This window comes from Vicia villosa, unplaced genomic scaffold, assembly GCF_029867415.1.
Source record: "Vicia villosa cultivar HV-30 ecotype Madison, WI unplaced genomic scaffold, Vvil1.0 ctg.002367F_1_1, whole genome shotgun sequence".
NCBI lineage: Eukaryota > Viridiplantae > Streptophyta > Magnoliopsida > Fabales > Fabaceae > Vicia > Vicia villosa.
In genome coordinates this window covers 53174-72692 of record NW_026705908.1, presented here as the reverse complement: position 1 = coordinate 72692, position 19519 = coordinate 53174, and the positions used below count along the sequence as shown (strand labels likewise).

General features: G+C 36.5%; 1 protein-coding gene across 1 annotated transcript; it reads right to left on the bottom strand.

Annotated features, from left to right (window-relative positions):
- Window positions 1–4896: 4896 nt before the first annotated feature.
- On the bottom strand, window positions 4897–5843 carry LOC131638661 (uncharacterized). Its single transcript, XM_058909226.1, has one exon. It carries the CDS (start codon window positions 5707–5709, stop codon window positions 5092–5094), a length of 618 nt encoding a protein of 205 aa, XP_058765209.1. The 5' UTR covers window positions 5710–5843; the 3' UTR covers window positions 4897–5091.
- Between the last annotated feature and the right edge of the window lie 13676 nt (window positions 5844–19519).

The window sequence follows — 19519 nt, the reverse complement described above, 5'->3', positions numbered from 1 at the left end:
TTTGAACCTTTACTTCAGCGGCACCTGTCAATGAATTTGTATTCCTCACTACGCCGCCCTCACGATCTAATTTGGTATCCACTGCACAATCTTCTTTTTCACCGTATTTTTGGATTTGTGTCCCTTCAACTTCATCACAAATTGTTTCTTCAGATTGAGATGCTATTGGTTCTGGATTCTTATCATGAATTTCATCTCTGCCTCTATTTTCGTGTTCTTCGTTTTCTGAATCCTGCTGACATTCCCAAACTTCTGGTTGGAATTTCTTGAGGATGGCCTTTGAAAATTCCCACCAACCAATATTTGTATGACTGTCTTTCCAAGAAATCCACCAATCAAGAGCTTCTCCTCTCAATGAAAATGCAAGAGCCCGCCCAAGCTTCATCTCTTCACTCATTCTTCTTAACCCAAAATATTGCTCAGCCTGGATCAGCCACCAATAGGCCCTTCCATCAAATATAGGAATCAAATCTGCAGCCATATTCATGCCAAAATTTCCAGCACACCGGAAAAATCTTCCTGGATCAGAACTGCTATGATACCAGTTGATAGAAACCAACAAATAAAATAGGAAGAATCCCTTTGAATTACAGATTAAATATCGCAGAACTTCTAGGGTCTCTGTAGCTCCCAATGCCAAAATGACCCATTTTCCTATCAAACTCCATGATGAACAACTCCCCAATGTCTTCCTCTATTTATTCTAAACCTAAACACTCTGAACTAATAATATAATAATTGCCCACTAACTCTCCTAATAATGACTCTAATAGAATATAGTTTGATATGATTAGTAATTATGATTTAGTGTAAACTATGCATTAGTCCCTATTTATACTAATTCAAGACTCTAAATCATAATTGAATAGAGAAATAGATTATGATAATAAATAAAAAATATGGAAAATGATCTTAAGATGTAATTTAAGATACTATGAAAACAATCCTGTGAGATAATTTGAAGACCCCGGAAATATGACATAGTATAGCATAGAAGAACTTAGTTCTTATGTGTTTGCGCAGAAGGAGAAAAACACAGTTCTTCTGGGTTCATGCAGGAGACAAACAGAGAAAAGCTTGTGAGACTGAGAACTGTACGCAGAAGGACCCTCTTGTATATTTCAGTGGGTGATAAAACATGCTTAGGTTTCACTCTATTACTAGCCAGTTCTACAATAGATTACAACTTAGATAAATATTCCTCAGCAAATGGGGACACAAAAGCTCAAGTTCTATAAATTCTCAACAAATGAGCTTTTATTCTAGAGTAAGAACTTGTAAAATCTTTTTAACGAAAGTTACAAATCCATGTCTTGTGTCCACCTGCTTCTGAACCCTTACTACCCTTGTTTACTATAATGAAATAAGTCCAAAGAGGACAATGACTATCTTGTAAAACATTTTTAGAAAGAAACTTGCTTGAAATTTTAGAGTTGGATTAGAAGATGATGCCGACATTGTGTTGCTTCTGGGTTCTGCTTCTTGATGACTGGTTTGGATCAGGGAAGCACTCTAGTGACCTTTTCTTCAATCAGGAGGAACTTGATAATGCAATAGTTAGAGTAACTGGCTGAACACATTGCACTTACCGCTGCACCTGCAATTGCCTGCCCTAGCAGCGCAATTGAAAACATAGCTGGCAAGAAGAATGAGATTTCAAACTGGGGGAACTAGATAATGCAATAGTTAGAGGATGGGACGAACCACGAAGAATGATATGGCTTTATACCACATTGAAGTTAATAAGGTTTTAGATAAACAATATTATTTTGAAAACAATTAAATATGATTAATGATCATGATTTGATGTAAACAAAGCACTGAGCCTTATTTACAAGATTCCAAATCATAATATATGGAAACTAATCTTAAGATATAGTCTATAAGATTGTCAAAGATAATATCAAGATGTTAGGAAATATTTTCATATAAGCTTATCAATAATAACTTGCAGAATGAATAAAAATAAAATGTATATGTATTGGATGATTAGAGAGAAGAGAGAATGTATTGAATGATCACTGATGAGTTCTGTTTGTGTGAGTCTATGTATACTGAATTAAAAAATAACTATTAGAGGTAGTTAATGCAACTACCACAACTGAAATACAGCGGTTGAAATATTACAATTTCAGTGGAACTGCTGTGATACACTCTTCAGAAGCTCAAGGTGGGTGATTAACAAAGGGTAGCCTCAAACACATTGAGCTTGTCCCTTAAAAAGTTAGAACTAGGAATCTAGACGAAGTGAGAACCTTGTTAATCAGTAAACACTTTTTTCCAAATGAAGAACAGATCCAACTCTTTTTGCTTTGTATAGGCATGCAAAACCAGGTTAATAGGACTTAAACATATGTTTGTAAGTGGGGGTAATCCTCACCTTACGAGCCGGTTTTGTAGGATGGAGTTAGGCCCAACCACAATTTTAATAGTCTTGATGGTCATAGCTTTGAGGCTATGTCATGCAGACCTCTTCCTCTAGAAGGCCATTGAGAAACACATTCCTCACTAAGTTGTTCTTATAGACCAATTCATGGTAAATACAAGAGCTAGGATCATTATGACGGGTGAGAAAGTTACATTGGAGTCAAAATCGTGCACTTGCTGGAAACCATAGCCACCAAACGATCTTTGTATTAATTGAGAATGCCATTATTTCTGTGCTTTGAATCGGAGTAGCCTAAGCAGTGCTCATAAACTTGGACAATCTTCACCTTACAAGTCGATTTTGGAAGGTTGAGATGGGGCCAACCCAAATTCTAAAATAGTATTTATAGCCTATCCTAGATCCGCTGTTGGGCTTTTCGTATTGTCCACGCTTCAAGCCCCATTGGTCATAAGTGTGACAGAGTGTTGAAAATTTCTTCTTTATTGTGGTCCACCTCTAACCATCTCATTGCAACATTTGGACCATCTTTCAGTGCTTTGGATTGGAGTAGCCTAAGTAGTGCTCATAAAGCTTGAGCAGTGTTCAACTTACCAGTTGATTTTGGAAGGTTGAGACGGGGCCAACCCAAATTCTAGGATAGTATTATAGCCTATCCTAGATCTCTTGTTGGGCTTTTCATATCGCTTCAGGCCCACATTGGTTCCAGGGTGACTGTGTAGATTTCATCTTAAATGTAGTCCACCTCAAGTCACCTAATTGCTGCTTAGAAAATTCTCTTGTATTTCGTTAGTTTCACAGTAATACCAAAACTGAAACTAACGGGAACTCCTATCACCCTCTCCCTGATTTTAGCCTCTAAAAGTATTGTTCATGCATAAATACTTAAATAGTCATCTATCTATCTTACTATTTAAGGTACTTGTATCAACAAGTCCATGTAGTTCTTACTGTGCACAAGCTGCACAATATCTTACTCATATAACTAACCCTAACTAACTCCTAAAATCTTGGAAACTACTAGATTTAAGGAGCCTTGTAACTAACTAAATTGAAATCTATGAATCTAAAAATAGATCTCAATCACTTTGTAATCCGTTTCAAGCAATACAAAACAGAAATTGAGTATAACTAAATTGAGAATTCTCTCATCACATTATGGACTGAATAAAAATTCTAAAATGGTATCATAAGAAGCTCCCTTCGATCCCGAGGCCTCTGATCCTCTCACACCAGCGCAGCAGATTGCGCCTTCTTCCCACAACGCGCAAAAATGCGTCGTCCGCCATCTCTGAAAATCTTGATTCAGAGAACTATCTCCTGTGGTGCCAACAAGTAGAACCTGTAATCAATGCTCACAACCTTCATCATTTGTTGCTCAATCCTAAAATTCTAGTCAAGTATCCTTCAATTGATGATGCGAATCATGATCACATTTATCCTGAGTTTGAGCTATGGGAACAACAAGATCAATTACTCCTCGCATGGCTGCAATCAACTATATCTCGTGATATGCTTCATCATGTTATTGAAAGTAAGTGTTTGTGGATGCTTTGGGACAAAATCCCCTCCTACTTCCAACAACACACAGCAGCGAAGCTCTGCAAGCTTTGATCTGAACTCAGACACACAACTCGAAAATTGCAAAAACTCAATTTCTGAATTCCTCCTTCGTGTTCAAAAGTTGATTGGATCTATCAATGCCATTGGTGAACCGATATCCCCACTTGAACACCTTGATGTAATCCTCGAAGGATTGCCTCAAAATTTCAAATCTAGAGCCAGCTCCATTGCAGGCAAATTTGGCGCTATTTCCATCGAAGAAGTTGAAACTCTTCTTCTCTGTCATGAGTGGCAACTAGACCGTTTTTGCAATAACACAATTGCTTATGCAAATGTGTATCCAACAGTGTCGTCTACTGCTTCGAACGACACACCTCAAATGTGGATCCTCAAGTTCACTTCACTGCGTCAAACCCTAATTCCTCTGATGAGACGAACTCAGTCAGTCTTCAAGGGTTTGGATCTTGTGGAGTCAATTTAGTTAGTTACAAGGCTCCTTAAAACTAGAGGTCAGTTTCCTATATTTTAGGAGTTAGTTTGGGGTAGTTATATGGGCTAGGATACTGTGCAGCTAGTTCACAGTAAGAACTACATGGACTGGTTGATTCCAGTTCCTTTAATACTTACACTCAAAGGGTAACAGCAGTAAGCTTATCTGCTCATGTTTTAAATTGGTTATCATTCAGATTTCAGAGGTTTGTGGTTCTGCATATTTCAAGAAAATGGCACCCAGGCAAGGAAGTAAAAAAAGATAAATTTTTTTCCTTTCTTTAAAGGGTTAGAGTGAACTTTACTCTGTAATGCACATCATGTAAAATACTTAGGCCTCTAGGTTATATACACATACAGTTCTGTAGATCTGAAGCCGGACAAAAAAACTCAATAGCAAGCCATATAACAAGTGATCAGCAAGTTCATATCAAATAGAAAATTTATACTCAACCAAATAATATAAAATAGATAAAATTTCCATAGCATAGAGGTATATTATTTTGATCAGTTGATGCTAATATAACCTAACATTGCTGTAACTGATGCTGAAATGAAGCATGACACACGTACTTTTTTCAGATACCACTTAACTAGAAAAAGGCAAATTTCTGGTCTTGCAAGAAATAGTTGCACAAATGATAAGTCTTGTATCAGTATATTTTCAAATTTTCTCTTTGAACAGTGTGTGCTTTAACAGCACCTTGCTTAGCAGTTCGGCATTCTCGACATGGTGATAGAAAAGACTTCATTCTCTGACAAAAGCCTGTCCTCTTCTTAGTGTTTGGCTTGTTTGTATGTTTGCTTTCTTTGCCAAGTTCATGATATTTCATACTGCTGCCTGTTTTTCCGCTCGCCATTTCACTACCGCTATGAGCTGCTAGTAATGATCTCGAGGAACTGGTTGGAGTAACGATCAAATTCTGAGTTGTTTGAAATGCAAATGCTTGTGGTTGAAGTTGAAGTTGACCATTGGAAATAAGCTGATCAGCAGGTGTGATCTTGATTGGATTGACAGGTGAATTCAAGTTTACTTTCGGGTTAGTAAATTCAAACTCTTGGTCATGTTTGCTTACCAGGAACTGTTTCGCCTGGTTAGTAGGAGGAGAATGGAGGTTTTTCTGTTGATCTTGAATAGAAACAAGACCGCTAAAAGAGAGCGAGTCCATTGAAATGCTATCAGACACAAGTTTTGTAGGAGGCTTGTTTCCTTTCATGGTATGCAATGATTCATGATCCGAAATGGCTATATCGGTTGAAAACTTATACATGCAGAAACTTGCCTCCTTCAAATTGTTTTATTTTTCTTGGCCCCTTTGAGAAAGAGGAAAGGTAAGCCAATTGAACTGAGTTTTTGTATGAAGTTTGTTATCTATCATTGTGGTTGTCACATCAATGATTTGGTCCACAGAGGTGTTTACATTTTGGTGGATATTACCAAAGTGAATACATTGGTTTCTTATGGTCACTGTCAAATCTTAAAATCTTAATAAGCCTGTAGTATGACACAGTCATATCTCCAATTTTTTGTCTTTGCTGTGACTGTGAGTGCCTTTTGAGCTTACTTGAGGCATTTCCACTCATTGCAATACTCACATGGCTGATTCTACAAGGATAGCTGAAGAGTTCAGTATGTTTTGTTTATTTCTCTTTGCTGATTAATTATTATTGTTGTATGTTTCATCGTCTTCTTCAATTAAGATTTCTTTTGTTAAATCACCGACCGACGATGGCTGTGGCTGTCTGCAGGTTCAGTCAGTCATTTAGAATGTGTGGAATATCTTATCAACCATCTTAGGCAGTATCAGCCTTTTTTTTAATAATTTTCTTTGAGAAATAGGTAGAATTTCATTAAATAAATGTAGAACCATTGAGAGTACTTAAGAAGTGTTGATTCTTGAGAGTTGCATAGGAATTTCTACATTTATAACACTGATGGTTGGCCTAAGTACTATACTATTTTATTCACTAGTCACCACTCACCACTACATTTTTTTAACTTTGTTAGTATAAATTTTTAATAGCAAATTTATCTTTTGCTTTTAAGATGCTGTTTTTTATGATATAGTAGCACCGGCCGGATTAACGTTGAGTCATTCACATGTTTACAGAAACTAATTTAATATTAAGAGTATTTTTTTCATAAAAGCAATTTATTTAACAAAAAAAGAGAATTAAAAAGGATTAGATGATATAAAATCTAGCTTGTAAAAAAGCTAGCAAAAATGATAGTTGGACATCTAATCTGAATTCTATTGAGTGTCATAATTAACAGAAAATACTTTGTATTGATTAATTTATTTGCATATGCATTTTCGAACTTTGCATTGACTTATTTCTTTTGTATTTTTGTCTTGAATTTAAAGGAGCGTATAAAGTGTAATGTGTTATGCCGTTTAATGGGTAAGAGAATATTTTGAAGTATGAGAATATTTATTTTAGTTTGTAAATTTGACAAATATAATATATTAATAATAAATAATACTTTTTTATTGTGTCTTTTATTATTCACTTTGGATTCTTTTTTTCATTTTTCTCTCTTTTACTCTCCATCCTCTCTATCTCTCCTTCATTTTTCTCTCTTTCACTCCATCCTCTCTATCTCTCCTCCATTTTTCTCTCTTTCACTCTCCATCCTCTCCTCCATTTTTCTCTTTAACTCAATCTCTCTTAATTACATTCTCATTATTGATTATATCTTGCTTTTTAATTATGAGTCTATCTCTCTTAATTACATTCTCATTCTTGATTATATCTTGTTTTTTAATTATGAGTCTATCTCTCTTAATTACATTCTCATTCTTGATTATTTCTTATTTTTTAATTATGAGTGAGTGAGATTAAGAGAGAAATAGAGGAAATGAAAAATAAAAATAAAAATAAAGGTGAGGATATAAATCCTGTATTATTTAATAAATTTGAAGAGTTATATCAAGTTTAATTCTAAAAATAAAATAATATAAGAATTTTAACGCTCATCCAACCTCTTTTAAATCAATTCTTTGTCTTGTATTGTTAAAACTTAGAACCTTTTAAAACTTGTTAATGTTGTTAACGTTTAACATTTTAAAAACCCGTTGAGTATTGTTAAAGCTTAACACCAAAAAATATTTGGTCATTTGGCTATTTATTTTCCTTTTAAGGGGAATTACAAATACTCGAATTTCTCTATTGCACTTAAGGGGTATGTAGGCACACGATGCGATGTCGTGCCAAACACACTTTTAAAATATTCTTTTCTCATTTTCCCACTATTTAAACAAAAACACAAAAAAAGCAGTTTTATAACAATAATAACAAATATATATTTCAAAGAGGTTTCTACGGAGTATCGTAGATGTGAGGGGTGCTAATAACTTCCCATTGCATAACTAACCCCCGAATCTAAGATCTCTGATAAGTTTATTAATTTTGATTTTAAAAACTTCTATGAGTTTTATTTTGCCTTTTTTCCCATTTACTTTGGAAACAATAAATCACGATGGCAACTCTACTAAAATGTTTGAGCTACGTCAATCAATGACTCTAGTCTCAAAATTTCACAGCTACAACATCTCTAAAATAAGGCGCTACCATAATAATTTTATTTTTTGATTAAAAATTAATTGTATATGTTACGTACTCGGGATGTTTACGAGGACGCGACCTGAAATAAACTATGGTTAAAGGTATTAATGTGAGTCACCCGAGGACTGCTTCTAGTCCCTGTCCGAGTACCCAAGTCGGCTGGCAAGCAGTAATCGAATACCATGTATAAGCCACGTAGCAAGGACACATGAGGGGTCACAACACAGCTCGGGTGTAACGTTTAGCTGTTACATATAACTCAACCATAATTGAAACTTACATATGTCATTCACGGCTTGATTATAAAGACGTGGAGAACGTCTGTAACGATGGGAAGTCTAAAAGACACCTCTTTAATGAGGTTCTAAGGACCAAATCAAGGATATAAAGGGGGCTCTCGCCAGAGGGATAAACAAGACACCCATTCTTGGAACAAGGTGTATAGTACACTCCTTCCAAATTCCCTAAGCCAATCATAACATCATCGTGTTCCATAGCTTCCCTTACCCCTAAGGGCAGGCTCCACCTATACTAAGTTTTTACACAAGAAAAATATATAACAATGGTTGAGCAACCAACCATCGCCATCATATATATTATTTCTTTAATGTTAAGGCGTGTCTTTTCTTATCTATTTATTTTTATATAAAAACTTAAAGGGATATGACTACAATTGGTACGTTTCACCGTTGTGATTGATAGGAAAATAGCAAGTGTACTATTTTCACCTATGTAGTAGTAATGGGAAAATCCCAAGTATCGAATCTCAAGGACTGCTTGACGATATAGAGTTTTATCAGTGTTTCAATTAAACAAAAGTTCAAAAGGTTGTTTTGATTGGTTTTGCAAATAAAGTAAATAAACAGAATAATAGAACGATGAACAGAGATGAGTAGATTGCTAGGGGTCGGTGAATGATTCTTCCTGTAACAACTATCCTTCTCAATGCAATAACATAGTTTCACAATTGATTACCGGTTCCCAAGAATATCTAATCCTAAGGCCTTAGTGAAAAGATCTTTGACGTCACAACCTAATTACTATGTCCATAGATAATTATAATTATGATCAAGCATTCCAATACCAAGAATTTCCGGTTAAGATAAAATATCCCTAGTCCTAGGTGATAATTATTATCCTATGTTCTTACTCATGTCAATGAACAATTGCTATCCAGCTATACTTATTCATACAAATTCATTATCCGTTTTTCCGACGGTTAAGGCATAAAGAACAGATGTAAAACAAACCAATTATATGAAAACCAAATTATTATTGCATCAAAGAAATAAAGTTATCACATTCAGAATCAAGATCACCCCCCTAGCAATGGGGGGTTTAGCTACACATAGAATTAACAAAAACCATAGTGTAAATTGTAGACATTACAGATAAATGAAGGAAATCCAATCTTCAATGGCAAAAGCTCATAGAATTCTTCAATCCTTGCATCAATCTTGAATTCTCCAGCCTCTCTAATGTATTTTCGCTCCCAAATTCGTCGAACCCTTGTCCAAACGCATTCTGGTTCTTTTATTACTGTCATTCTGGGCTTTTCAGCAAAACAGGCCCAAAAATCACGTGCACACGCGTGTGGACACGCGTCTGGTGCTGTGACACGCGTCCTGGGACGCGTCCTGGCAGGGGAAGGCATTTCTTTTGCAGTTTTGGCTTCTGGGACGCGTGTGGGCACGCGTCTGGTGGTCTGGGACGTGCCTGGGCACGCGTTTGGTGGCCTGGGACGCGTCTGGGCACGCGTTTGGTCAGCAGACCTCAATATTTCACTTCCACACGCGTCTGGGGACGCGTTTGAGCAGCAGGATGTACTTGTACAGGCTCCACACGCGTGTGGAGACGCATTTGGCCAGGCCAGGTGCTTTTTCATCAATTTCTTCACGTTTCGCACTGATTTTCTCCACTTCATTCATCTGAGTCTGCAAACACTTAAACACAAAACCAAAGCATAAAATGACGAATAATAAATTAAAACATAAAATAAAATACTTAAAGATAACTAAAAATAGCGGTAAAAATACGTGTGAAAACCACTGATCAGTGATATATTTATAATAAATAAGTACATATCAATACGGTTGATAGATAACTGATGTGAACTAATTTACCCCTATATAAGCGAATTAACTCTCACTTATTGACAGTAGCGCCGTTTCCTTCACAGTTAAACCCTAGCATCCATTTTTTCTCTTCTTCTTCTTCTTCTTCTTCTTATCCATTAGCCGTGTGTTACCCTAGGATTTCGACTTACTAAATAAATGGGCAACTAAGGCCCAAAATTGGCAATTGGGCCTCAATTTGGTAAAAAAGGCCCTAAATTGGTAATTGGGCCTCAAGTTAATATCTACATTACCAGTTGGGTCGAAGCGATTCGACCAAATAACGTTTAGTAGTCGAAGCTGTTCGACTAGGAAGATCGTCTGAGGATTTAGCGTTCGACCAGACCAAAAGGATGCGAAGACTTAAGGATTTTTGGCTGCAGAAACTGAAGTGGAAGTCGAGAAGCAGTAGAAGTTAAGGAGCAGTTCCAGGCAGTTTTCTGGCAGTTCTCACAAGACACGTGGAAGTCTCACAATTGAAGATCTTGCATGTCGAAGACACGTGTTGACTGATAATCAGTCGACCGTTAGTAGTAGTTATTTTTATTCTCTATTTAAGCAAGTTTTATAGGAATAGTTAGAGGTCCGCATTTTCTACATAAACACAAGTAAACTCAAATCTCTGCGCAATGAGTAACGAGTGCAACTTTGGAATGTACGTATGCGTACCAGTTTAATTAAATGCAATCATTTTACATTACATTTTATCTTTCAGTGCACATTTACTGCCCTTTTTATTGCTTTGATTTACCTTAAAGCCTTTAATTTCAGTGCTTACTTTTACGTTAAAGTCACTATTTACGTTTAATACAAATCAGATACACATAATATAAAAAAATAAAGCAATCAGTCCTGGAGTATTCTAGTTGACTCCGCAAAGTAACCTTTAAAAAGGAAACTAGCGCTTGTTTACCAGTTTTCTGGGTAAACACCGTGAATCTTGTGCTTCCTATGTTAAGGTATTCTTCTTCTTACATCTTATTGTTAGATAGATATCCATTATCTCGTTTGTTGCATGTTGTTTTTGTTGATTAATTGTTCTCATTTTTTCATATTAATCTTTACTACCTTAACAAAGACCATACTTTGGCTATGGTACATATTGTTTGTGTAGCTATGGAAAAAGTACAAGAATCACGAAGCTATGATGAAAACTTCATCCACCTTGTAATTACTCTTCATAGCTTCACAAACAAGATGTTTTTCACATGATTGTCATAATATTTTTTTCTCTTCATCGTCATAAGCTTTGTTGTTGTTGCATGTTGTTGTTGTAGATAAATGTTTGTTGTCATGATTTTTTTTCAGATTCGGCTTCACCACCTTAATAAAACGCATGCTTGGCTATCATATATTTAGTTTGCGTAACTATGGAAAAAAATATAAGATGTATGAAGTTGTTCTGGAAACTTCATCCACCTTTGTATTTCTTTTTCATAGCTTCACAAACTAAATGAACTTCATATTTGTTCCATTTTCACGATAAGTTCTGGGGTCAATGAGTACTCTCTTGACGCTCTAATTCTTGATATAAACCTTGATAACCATTGGATCGTTCTCATGAGGCAATACCCCTTTAAAATCTTTTTATGAGAAGCTCACCACGGTTGAAACTGTGACCTCACTTTCTGGGATATCATTTTGGGATACTTTCACGAACAAATGTTCTTAACGTTATCGGGCTAAACTAGATTCTCCTCCTCCCGCGATCCCACCGATAATGGTATTTAAGGTGTGCCGCGACATGCGGGCCTCGTGTATTTCTTCTAAAGATTTGCCCTTCTTGGGTTGTGCTCTATCTGTTTTGGATTCCTTATGCTCCAGACTTCCGTTTCTTGCAGCTGTTGATCTGCCCTCCTTCACGTATGCCAACAGTTTACCGTGTTGAATTAGGGTCTCGATTTCTATTTTGAGCTGTATACAATCTTCAATGTGGTGAACTTTCACCCGGTGAAACGAACACCAGGGTCCATCCATCTTGTCGGTTATCGACCTGACTGCCAGCACCTGAGCTGGCCTGACTATCAGCCCCGGGTGATCCACCTTGCGCAAGATATCTGATCTTCTGCTATTAAGAAGAGTAAAGGATTCCCCTCCGTCATCGTTGAATTGCCGATTTGGTATTGGTATGTTACGACAGTGCGGAAGGAATCTCTGTCTTTCCTTCCAGGGAGTAACTTTCTCTGGTTTGTTATGGGGTTTTTTCCAGGCATCTCGATGGCGCTTCTCCATGTTACTCTCCTCTCCCTTGATATAACAATCAACGCGGTTCATTACTTCCTCCATGTCAGATGCCAGCTTTTGTACTAAGGACTCATTGAAATGACCTTCCTGGAGTCCATTCTGAAATGCCCCAACGAACATTTCTTGGTTCGGGTGGGAAACTTTAATGGTTCCTCGTTGAACCAAGCCATGTATTCCCTGAGAGACTCGGATTGCGCTCGATGTACATTGAAAAGAATGGTGGTGGACACCTTGCGTGCTTGTTGGCTGAGAAATGTTGGACCATTTTTTTAGCTAGGTTAGGGTACGCTAGGACAGAAGCCCTGGGCAAACTCATGTACCATCGCAACGCCACATCCTTGAAAGTACCGACCATTAACTTGCACTTCAGGGAATATGAAGCGCCAACTATAGTTGTCTGATTGTTGACTGCAGTGATATGCTCTAGAGGATTTCTTTTTCTGTCGAAAGACAGTAAATGAGGAGGCTTGAAGTTGTCCGACACCGTATTTTCCCATACAGCTTCTGCCAACGGTTGAATATCAAGAGGCTATTCTCGGACTTCATCCTCCTGCGCCGTTTGGGATTGCAAAACTTGGACACTATCTTAGAAGGTCTCATTCTACTGTCTCAGGGCCTCAACTATGGCAAGTAGATTGGTCATGTAAGGAGGAGTTTCATCACAGCTGGGTGATGTTCTAGACATATTGGCGTTGAAGATGCCTGAAAAGATATGCGGCCTCAAAAAGTTTTACCTAGGCCCCACGGTGGGCGCCAAATGTTCCGGCAGAATACTTTAGATTACACCCGGAAGAAGATTCCGACGAAGTCACACAAGAGTTTGTAGTTCTTAGCTTTAGGGATTTGAGCCGTGCAAGTGGTGCAAGCTCAAGATAGAATGTGTCTTGCTTATCCTTCGGCCGGGAGCCCTATTTATAGCTGTTGGAGCAGTAATCACCATCATAAATGGAGGAACCTTGGATTCCCTTCATAATGAGCGAACTATAGTAACTTCTGTCGTCTGGTCATTAAAGGATTGTAACTCCTGTAACAGTGGAGTCATTTCGTGCATGGATGACCGTTATGGCCGACTAGGGTGAACGCTACTGACCCTACTCATGATAACGTCCACCTACTTGAAGAATCTGTCTCAACTGGACTGAGGACCCTGACCGGGTAGAAGGTCTATACGGGGTTGCAGGTCCATGCTTGGTTGAAGGTCCATGCCGAGCTGGGCTAATTTCTTCTAAAGATTAGTCCTAACTCTTATCCTTCTTATCTTATATCTATCTCCTCCTTCTTGTGTTGGCTTGCCTGATCGGCCTAAACATTTCAAATATGTACAATATTCTTTTCTCATCTTCCCATTCTATTTAAACAAAAACACAAAAAAGAAGTTTAATAATAATAAAAAATATATATTTCAAAGAGGTTCACACGGATTACCGTAGATGTGATGTGTGCTAATACCTTCCCCTTGCATAACCAACCCCCCGAACCTAAGATCTCTGATAGGTTTATTAGTTTTGATTTTAAAAACTTCTGTGGGTTTTATTTCGCTCATTTTCTCATTTCCTTTGGAAACAATAAATCGCGGTGGCGGCTCTACTAAAATGTCTTAGCTAAGTCAATCAATGACTCTAGTCTCAAAATTTTACCGTAACAACATCTCTAAAATAAGGCGCTACCATAGTAATTTTATTTTTTGATTAAAAATTAATTGTATATAACAATGGTTGAGCAACCAACCATGGTAAAACCATCAAGCTTTCACGGGTTCGAACCTAAACGCCATCATATATATTATTCCTTTAATGTTAAGGTGCGTATTTTATTTTTTATTTATTTTTTATATACAAAAATTAAAGGGATATGACTACGGTTGGTATGTTCCACCATTGTGATATATTATATTAAATAAATACTTATCAATATGGTTGATATATAACCGTTGTGAAATAATTTACCCATATATAAGCGAATTAACTCTCACTTATTGACAATAGCGTTATTTCCTTCGCAGTGAAACCCTAGAACCCATATTTTCTCTTCTTCTTCGCCATTAGCAGTGAATCTTGTGCTTCTTACGTTAAGGTATTCTTCTTCTTACATCTTATTGTTAGATAGTTCTCCATTATCTCGTTTGTTGCATGTTGTTTTAGTTGATTAATTGTTCTCATTTTTTCAGATTCGTCTTCACTACCTTAACAAAGACCATACTTTGGCTATGGTTTATATTGTTTGTGTAGCTATGGAAAAAAGTACAAGAAGCATGAAGCTATGATGGAAACTTCATCCACCTTGTACTTCTTCATAGCTTCACAAACAAGATGTTTTTCACATGATTTTCATAATATTTTTTTCTTCTTCATCGTCATAAGCTTTGTTGTTGTTGTTGATAAATGTTTGTTGTCATGATTTTTTTCAAATTCGTCTTCACCACCTTAATAAAGCGCATGCTTGGCTATCGTACATATAATTTGCGTAACTATGGAAAAAATATAAGAAGTATGAAGTTATTGGGGAAACTTCATCCACCTTTGTATTTCTTTTTCATAGCTTCACAAACTAGACGAACTTCATAATTGTTCCATTATCACGATAAGTACCAGGGTCGATGAGTACTCTCCTGATGCTCCAATCCTCGATATAAACCTTGATAAACATTGGGTCGTTCTCATGAGCCAATACCCCTTTAGAGTCTTTTATGGACAAGCTCACCACGGTTGAAACTGCGACCTCTATTTCTGGGATCTAATTTTGGGATACGTTCATGACCAAGCGTTCATAGCATTTCTGGGCCGAACTAGTTTCTACTCCTCCTGCAAACCCCCCAAAAATGGTATTTAAGGTGTTCCGCGACATGCGAGCCTCGTGTATTTCTTTTGAAGATTTGCCCTTCTTGGTTTGTGCTCTATCTGTTCCGGATTCCTTACGCTCCAGACTTTTCTTTCTTGCAGTTGTTGATCCGTCCTCTTTCACGTACGCCGACAGTTTACCGCGTTGAATTAGGGTCTCAATTTCTCTTTTGAGTTGTATACAATTTTCCACGTGGTGACCTTTCACCCGGTGAAACGAACACCAGGGTCCGTCCCTTTTGTCGGCTATCACCCTGAACGCCACCGCCAGAGCTGGCCTAACTATCATCCCTAGGTGATCCACCTTGCGCAAGATATCAAATCTTCTTCTATTAAGAGGAGTAAAGGATTCGCCGTCGTCATCGTTGAATCACTGACCTGGTATTGGTATGTTACGACGGTGCGAAAGGAATCTTTGTCTTTTCTTCTAGGGAGTAACTTTCTCTGGTTTGTTATGGGGTTTTTCCCAGGTGTCTCTGTAATGCCTATTTATTTTATTTAATTATTTAATTGTTTAATTGTGAATTATTTGGTGAAATGGTGGTTTATTTGTGAATTACTGATAATTATGCTATTTTATTGTATAGTTGAATAATAATAATAGAATAGTGATTAAATAATTAGTTGAGCCTTAAGTCGTGTTAGCATGAGGAATAGTGGGGGGGTGTGTGTTATGCCCATTTAAAACACCCTTATTTCGATTTATTATTTAATTTGGATTATTTCAGTATTTATTGAATTTTTGCGCGTTTTGAGCGATCCAGTTGGTATTATTACGGGATAGCGGATCGATAGTTAATCGAGAATTTTGATATTTTTAGTATTAGAAATATTGTTAGAATAATATTTAGCGTTTTGGGAATTTTTCGAATAATTAAAAGTAGACCGAGAATTTGAGACAATGAGAAATGGGGGTATACTGTGAGTAAATTAAGTGGGCTTATGAGTAAGTATACTGTACATGCATATTGAGTGGCCCAATTAGAAGTAATGAGGTAGTGGTATCACTTAGGGTTTCAGAGAATTAGAAACCTAACATTGAGGCACATAACATTAGTAGAAGAAAATTAGAAGAAGAGAGTTTCGGGAAGATATTATAGCAAAGTTGGGAAAAGAGAGTTGTTGTCAAAAACCAATTCTAGAGATTCGACCAGGAATCTGAGCTACCTTCAATCCAATCAGGTAAGGGTGGGGTTCGAATTTTATAACCAGGATCATGATGATTGATATGTAGGATTGGGACTATATGACTTTCTACTGTCTGTGTTGAATATGTGGTGTTTGATTTTGATGAAATTGTAGCTTCTATGTGATGAAATCGTGCCGAGTAATAATTGTTCATGTTGCTGTTGTTGGCATGGTGTTGTTGTTGACCTCATGTTGATATATGTTGTGATTGGAATAGTTGAATCAAAAATAAATCTGAAAGATTATGAATAGTCTGGATAGAAAAAAAGAAAATAGGAACACGTAATACTGTATTGAATGTAATATGTGGGTGGAGGATGACCTGGGACGGTGGCCCCACAAGTGAAGGACGGACACCATGCACTTAGGGGTAGGGTGGGCGCCCCACCTTGTCTTTCTCTCTCTTCTGTGTTGTTTTGCTGTACGTGTGCATTACTGTTTTTCTTTTGGATTTTTGTTCTTTTTCTATGGCATAGTGATAAGTGGTGCATAATTACATATAGATGGAGAATTGGAACGTAGCACATTCTATTAATAGATTAGTATGGATAAGAGGTTAATGTTATAAGGGGCATGGTATAGGAATATTAACAAAAGTAGAACAAAATAATAGACAGTAAGTTTAACATGTTTTAGGAAGAGAGTTGAAATTATTGATGATAGTAGGATTTTTGGATGCAGAAAATTAATGATATCAGTATAATACAAGTAGCAGTAAATAGTTAATAATCGGTAGTAATAGCAGGGTATAGAAATAATGTTGAATTAGCCGAATTAGTAAATTAAACGGTAAAACTAATTAACCGGAATTAGGTGAAATTTGGTGGGTGGGGGGGGGGGGGGTGGGGGGGGGGGGGGCTCGTATACACTAGTAGGTAATTGTGGCATGTTTATTTTGTTGAATTTGTGTTGAATGCGTGAAATTTCCGGTACAGTCGAATAAGTTGGTTTTTGTCCCACTTATGGACAAGTTTCAGTTGGAGGCTTGTTAGCCAATGTTGAAAGTTGATATATTGTTTTGCTGTTGATGTTGTTGTGGTGTGCCATACATAATAGTCGCATCCATTACATTCTTATTAAGTTGGAGCTATGCTCACCATGTTGGCCTGGATTGGCAAAAGTTAAAAGTTGAAGGCTTATGCCTTGATGCCTCGATAACCTTGCAATTTTAAGTTGTGAGTTCTACTCCAATGGTACCACATGCATATGCATAATTGAGTCACATTCGAGTTGCATTTCGAAGTTGTCGTATTATTATGTTGTTTGTTGAATGTCACTTTGTTGTTGATATAAAGTAGCATAATTGTATGATTCTTCTCTAATATATTAATTATTATGCGCCTATTTATATTATTCGATATCTCACCCCTTCTGTTTTAATGTTACCCTCTGTTGGTAACGTGCAGGTAACCAAGGAGAGTAGCCGTTACCGTTATTAGTTTGAGTTAATGTCATTTGATCTGATACATAGCACTCGGGGGGAATGAACACTTGTTTTGTTCTTTGTTGTTTTTAAATTGAATTTTTAAGTTGTTATTTGAAGTGTTTAAATTCCGTTGTTTCAAATTAGAAAATGATGCTATCAGTTGAAGTTTAAAAGTTGTGAATTCCGCTGCATGGTTTTATTAAAGTTGATTTGTTTTGAAGACTCATTGCTTGTTATGAGTTTCTCCATGTTCATATGTGTTATGTTTATGTTATAATAATGTTTTTTGCGGTTGTTTTAAAGTTGAAATGTAATACCTCATGTTGATTGAAATTTTTAACACTCTGATTTTATTATAAACGTTGGGTAGATTTTGGGGTGTTACACCATTGGTAAGGAAGAAATTAGTGAAAGGTTAACTAAAAGAGAAAATTAGAGAGAATGTGAAATTGGAGAAAAGATAGAAGAGGAGGCCAGGGCACAGGAGAAGAGGAAATCTACATTGCTAAGGTTGACGGTGGGGTTCTAACCATATAAAATTGGGTATGATGATTAGTAGATAGTGTAGCGGTGAAATTTGCGAGACTAAAGCCATTGAATGACTTAACTCATATTTTAAACAGAGTCCCCACCTTGCTTTATTGTTTCCAAAGAAAATGGGAGAAAGAGCGAAATAAAATCCACAAAAATTTTTAAAATCAAAACTAATAAACTTATCAAAGATTTGGGTACGGGGGTTTGTTATGCAAGGGGAAGGTTTTAAGCACCCCTCACATCTACGGTACTCCGTAGGAACCTTTTTATTATTTATTATTGTTATAAATGCCTTTGTGTTTTTGGTTTAAATAGAGTGGGAGGATGAGAAAAGAAGATTTTAAAAGTGAGCTCGGTAAGACATCACATCTCAGACCTACACACCCCTTTAGTGCAAATAGGGAAGTCAAAGCTTTTATAGTTCCTCTTAAAAGGAAAATAAAAGAGCTAAGTGAAAAAATCTTTTTGGGTGTTGAGCTTTAACAATACTCAACGGGTTTTTAAAATGTTAAGCTTTAACAATACTTAACAAGTTTTAATAAAGGAGTCAAGCTTTAGCAATACAAGGCTAGGGTTTAAAAGAAGTTGGTTGAACTTTGACAATACAAAACCAAGGGTTTATTTTAAAAAGGTTGAACTTTAACAATACAAAACCATTTTCAAAAACAAGTGGGGTGCATAGCTTTAACAATACTAACCATTTTCAAAACCATTTTAGTCAATACCATTCCCATTCCTTTGGATATTTCAACAATAACTTAAGCAATCAATCATGAATACCTCAAGTGTGTGTGTGTGATAACATGTGTCACAAAAGTAGACAAGTGAATATAACAAAGAGATCAATGTAAAACTCAAAGGATGATGGATAAAAGGATGTTTATACCTTGAATCATTTCATATATGAATGAATATGATGGATGATGGATGGATATCTCATGCATTTGGTTAGTAAACAAAGTATGTATATACAATGTCAATACCATAAATAAAGCATAAATGTACAAGGATAAAAATATCAACAAGTATGTACAAGTACACAAACAAGGAGAGATCAAAGCAAACAAATTATGTTAACATGACATTGCTAGAGATCAAAGGAATTTCAAATTAGGGTTTTCAAGATTAGGGCTTTGAATTAGGGTTTTGAAACACACCTAAACCTAATTGA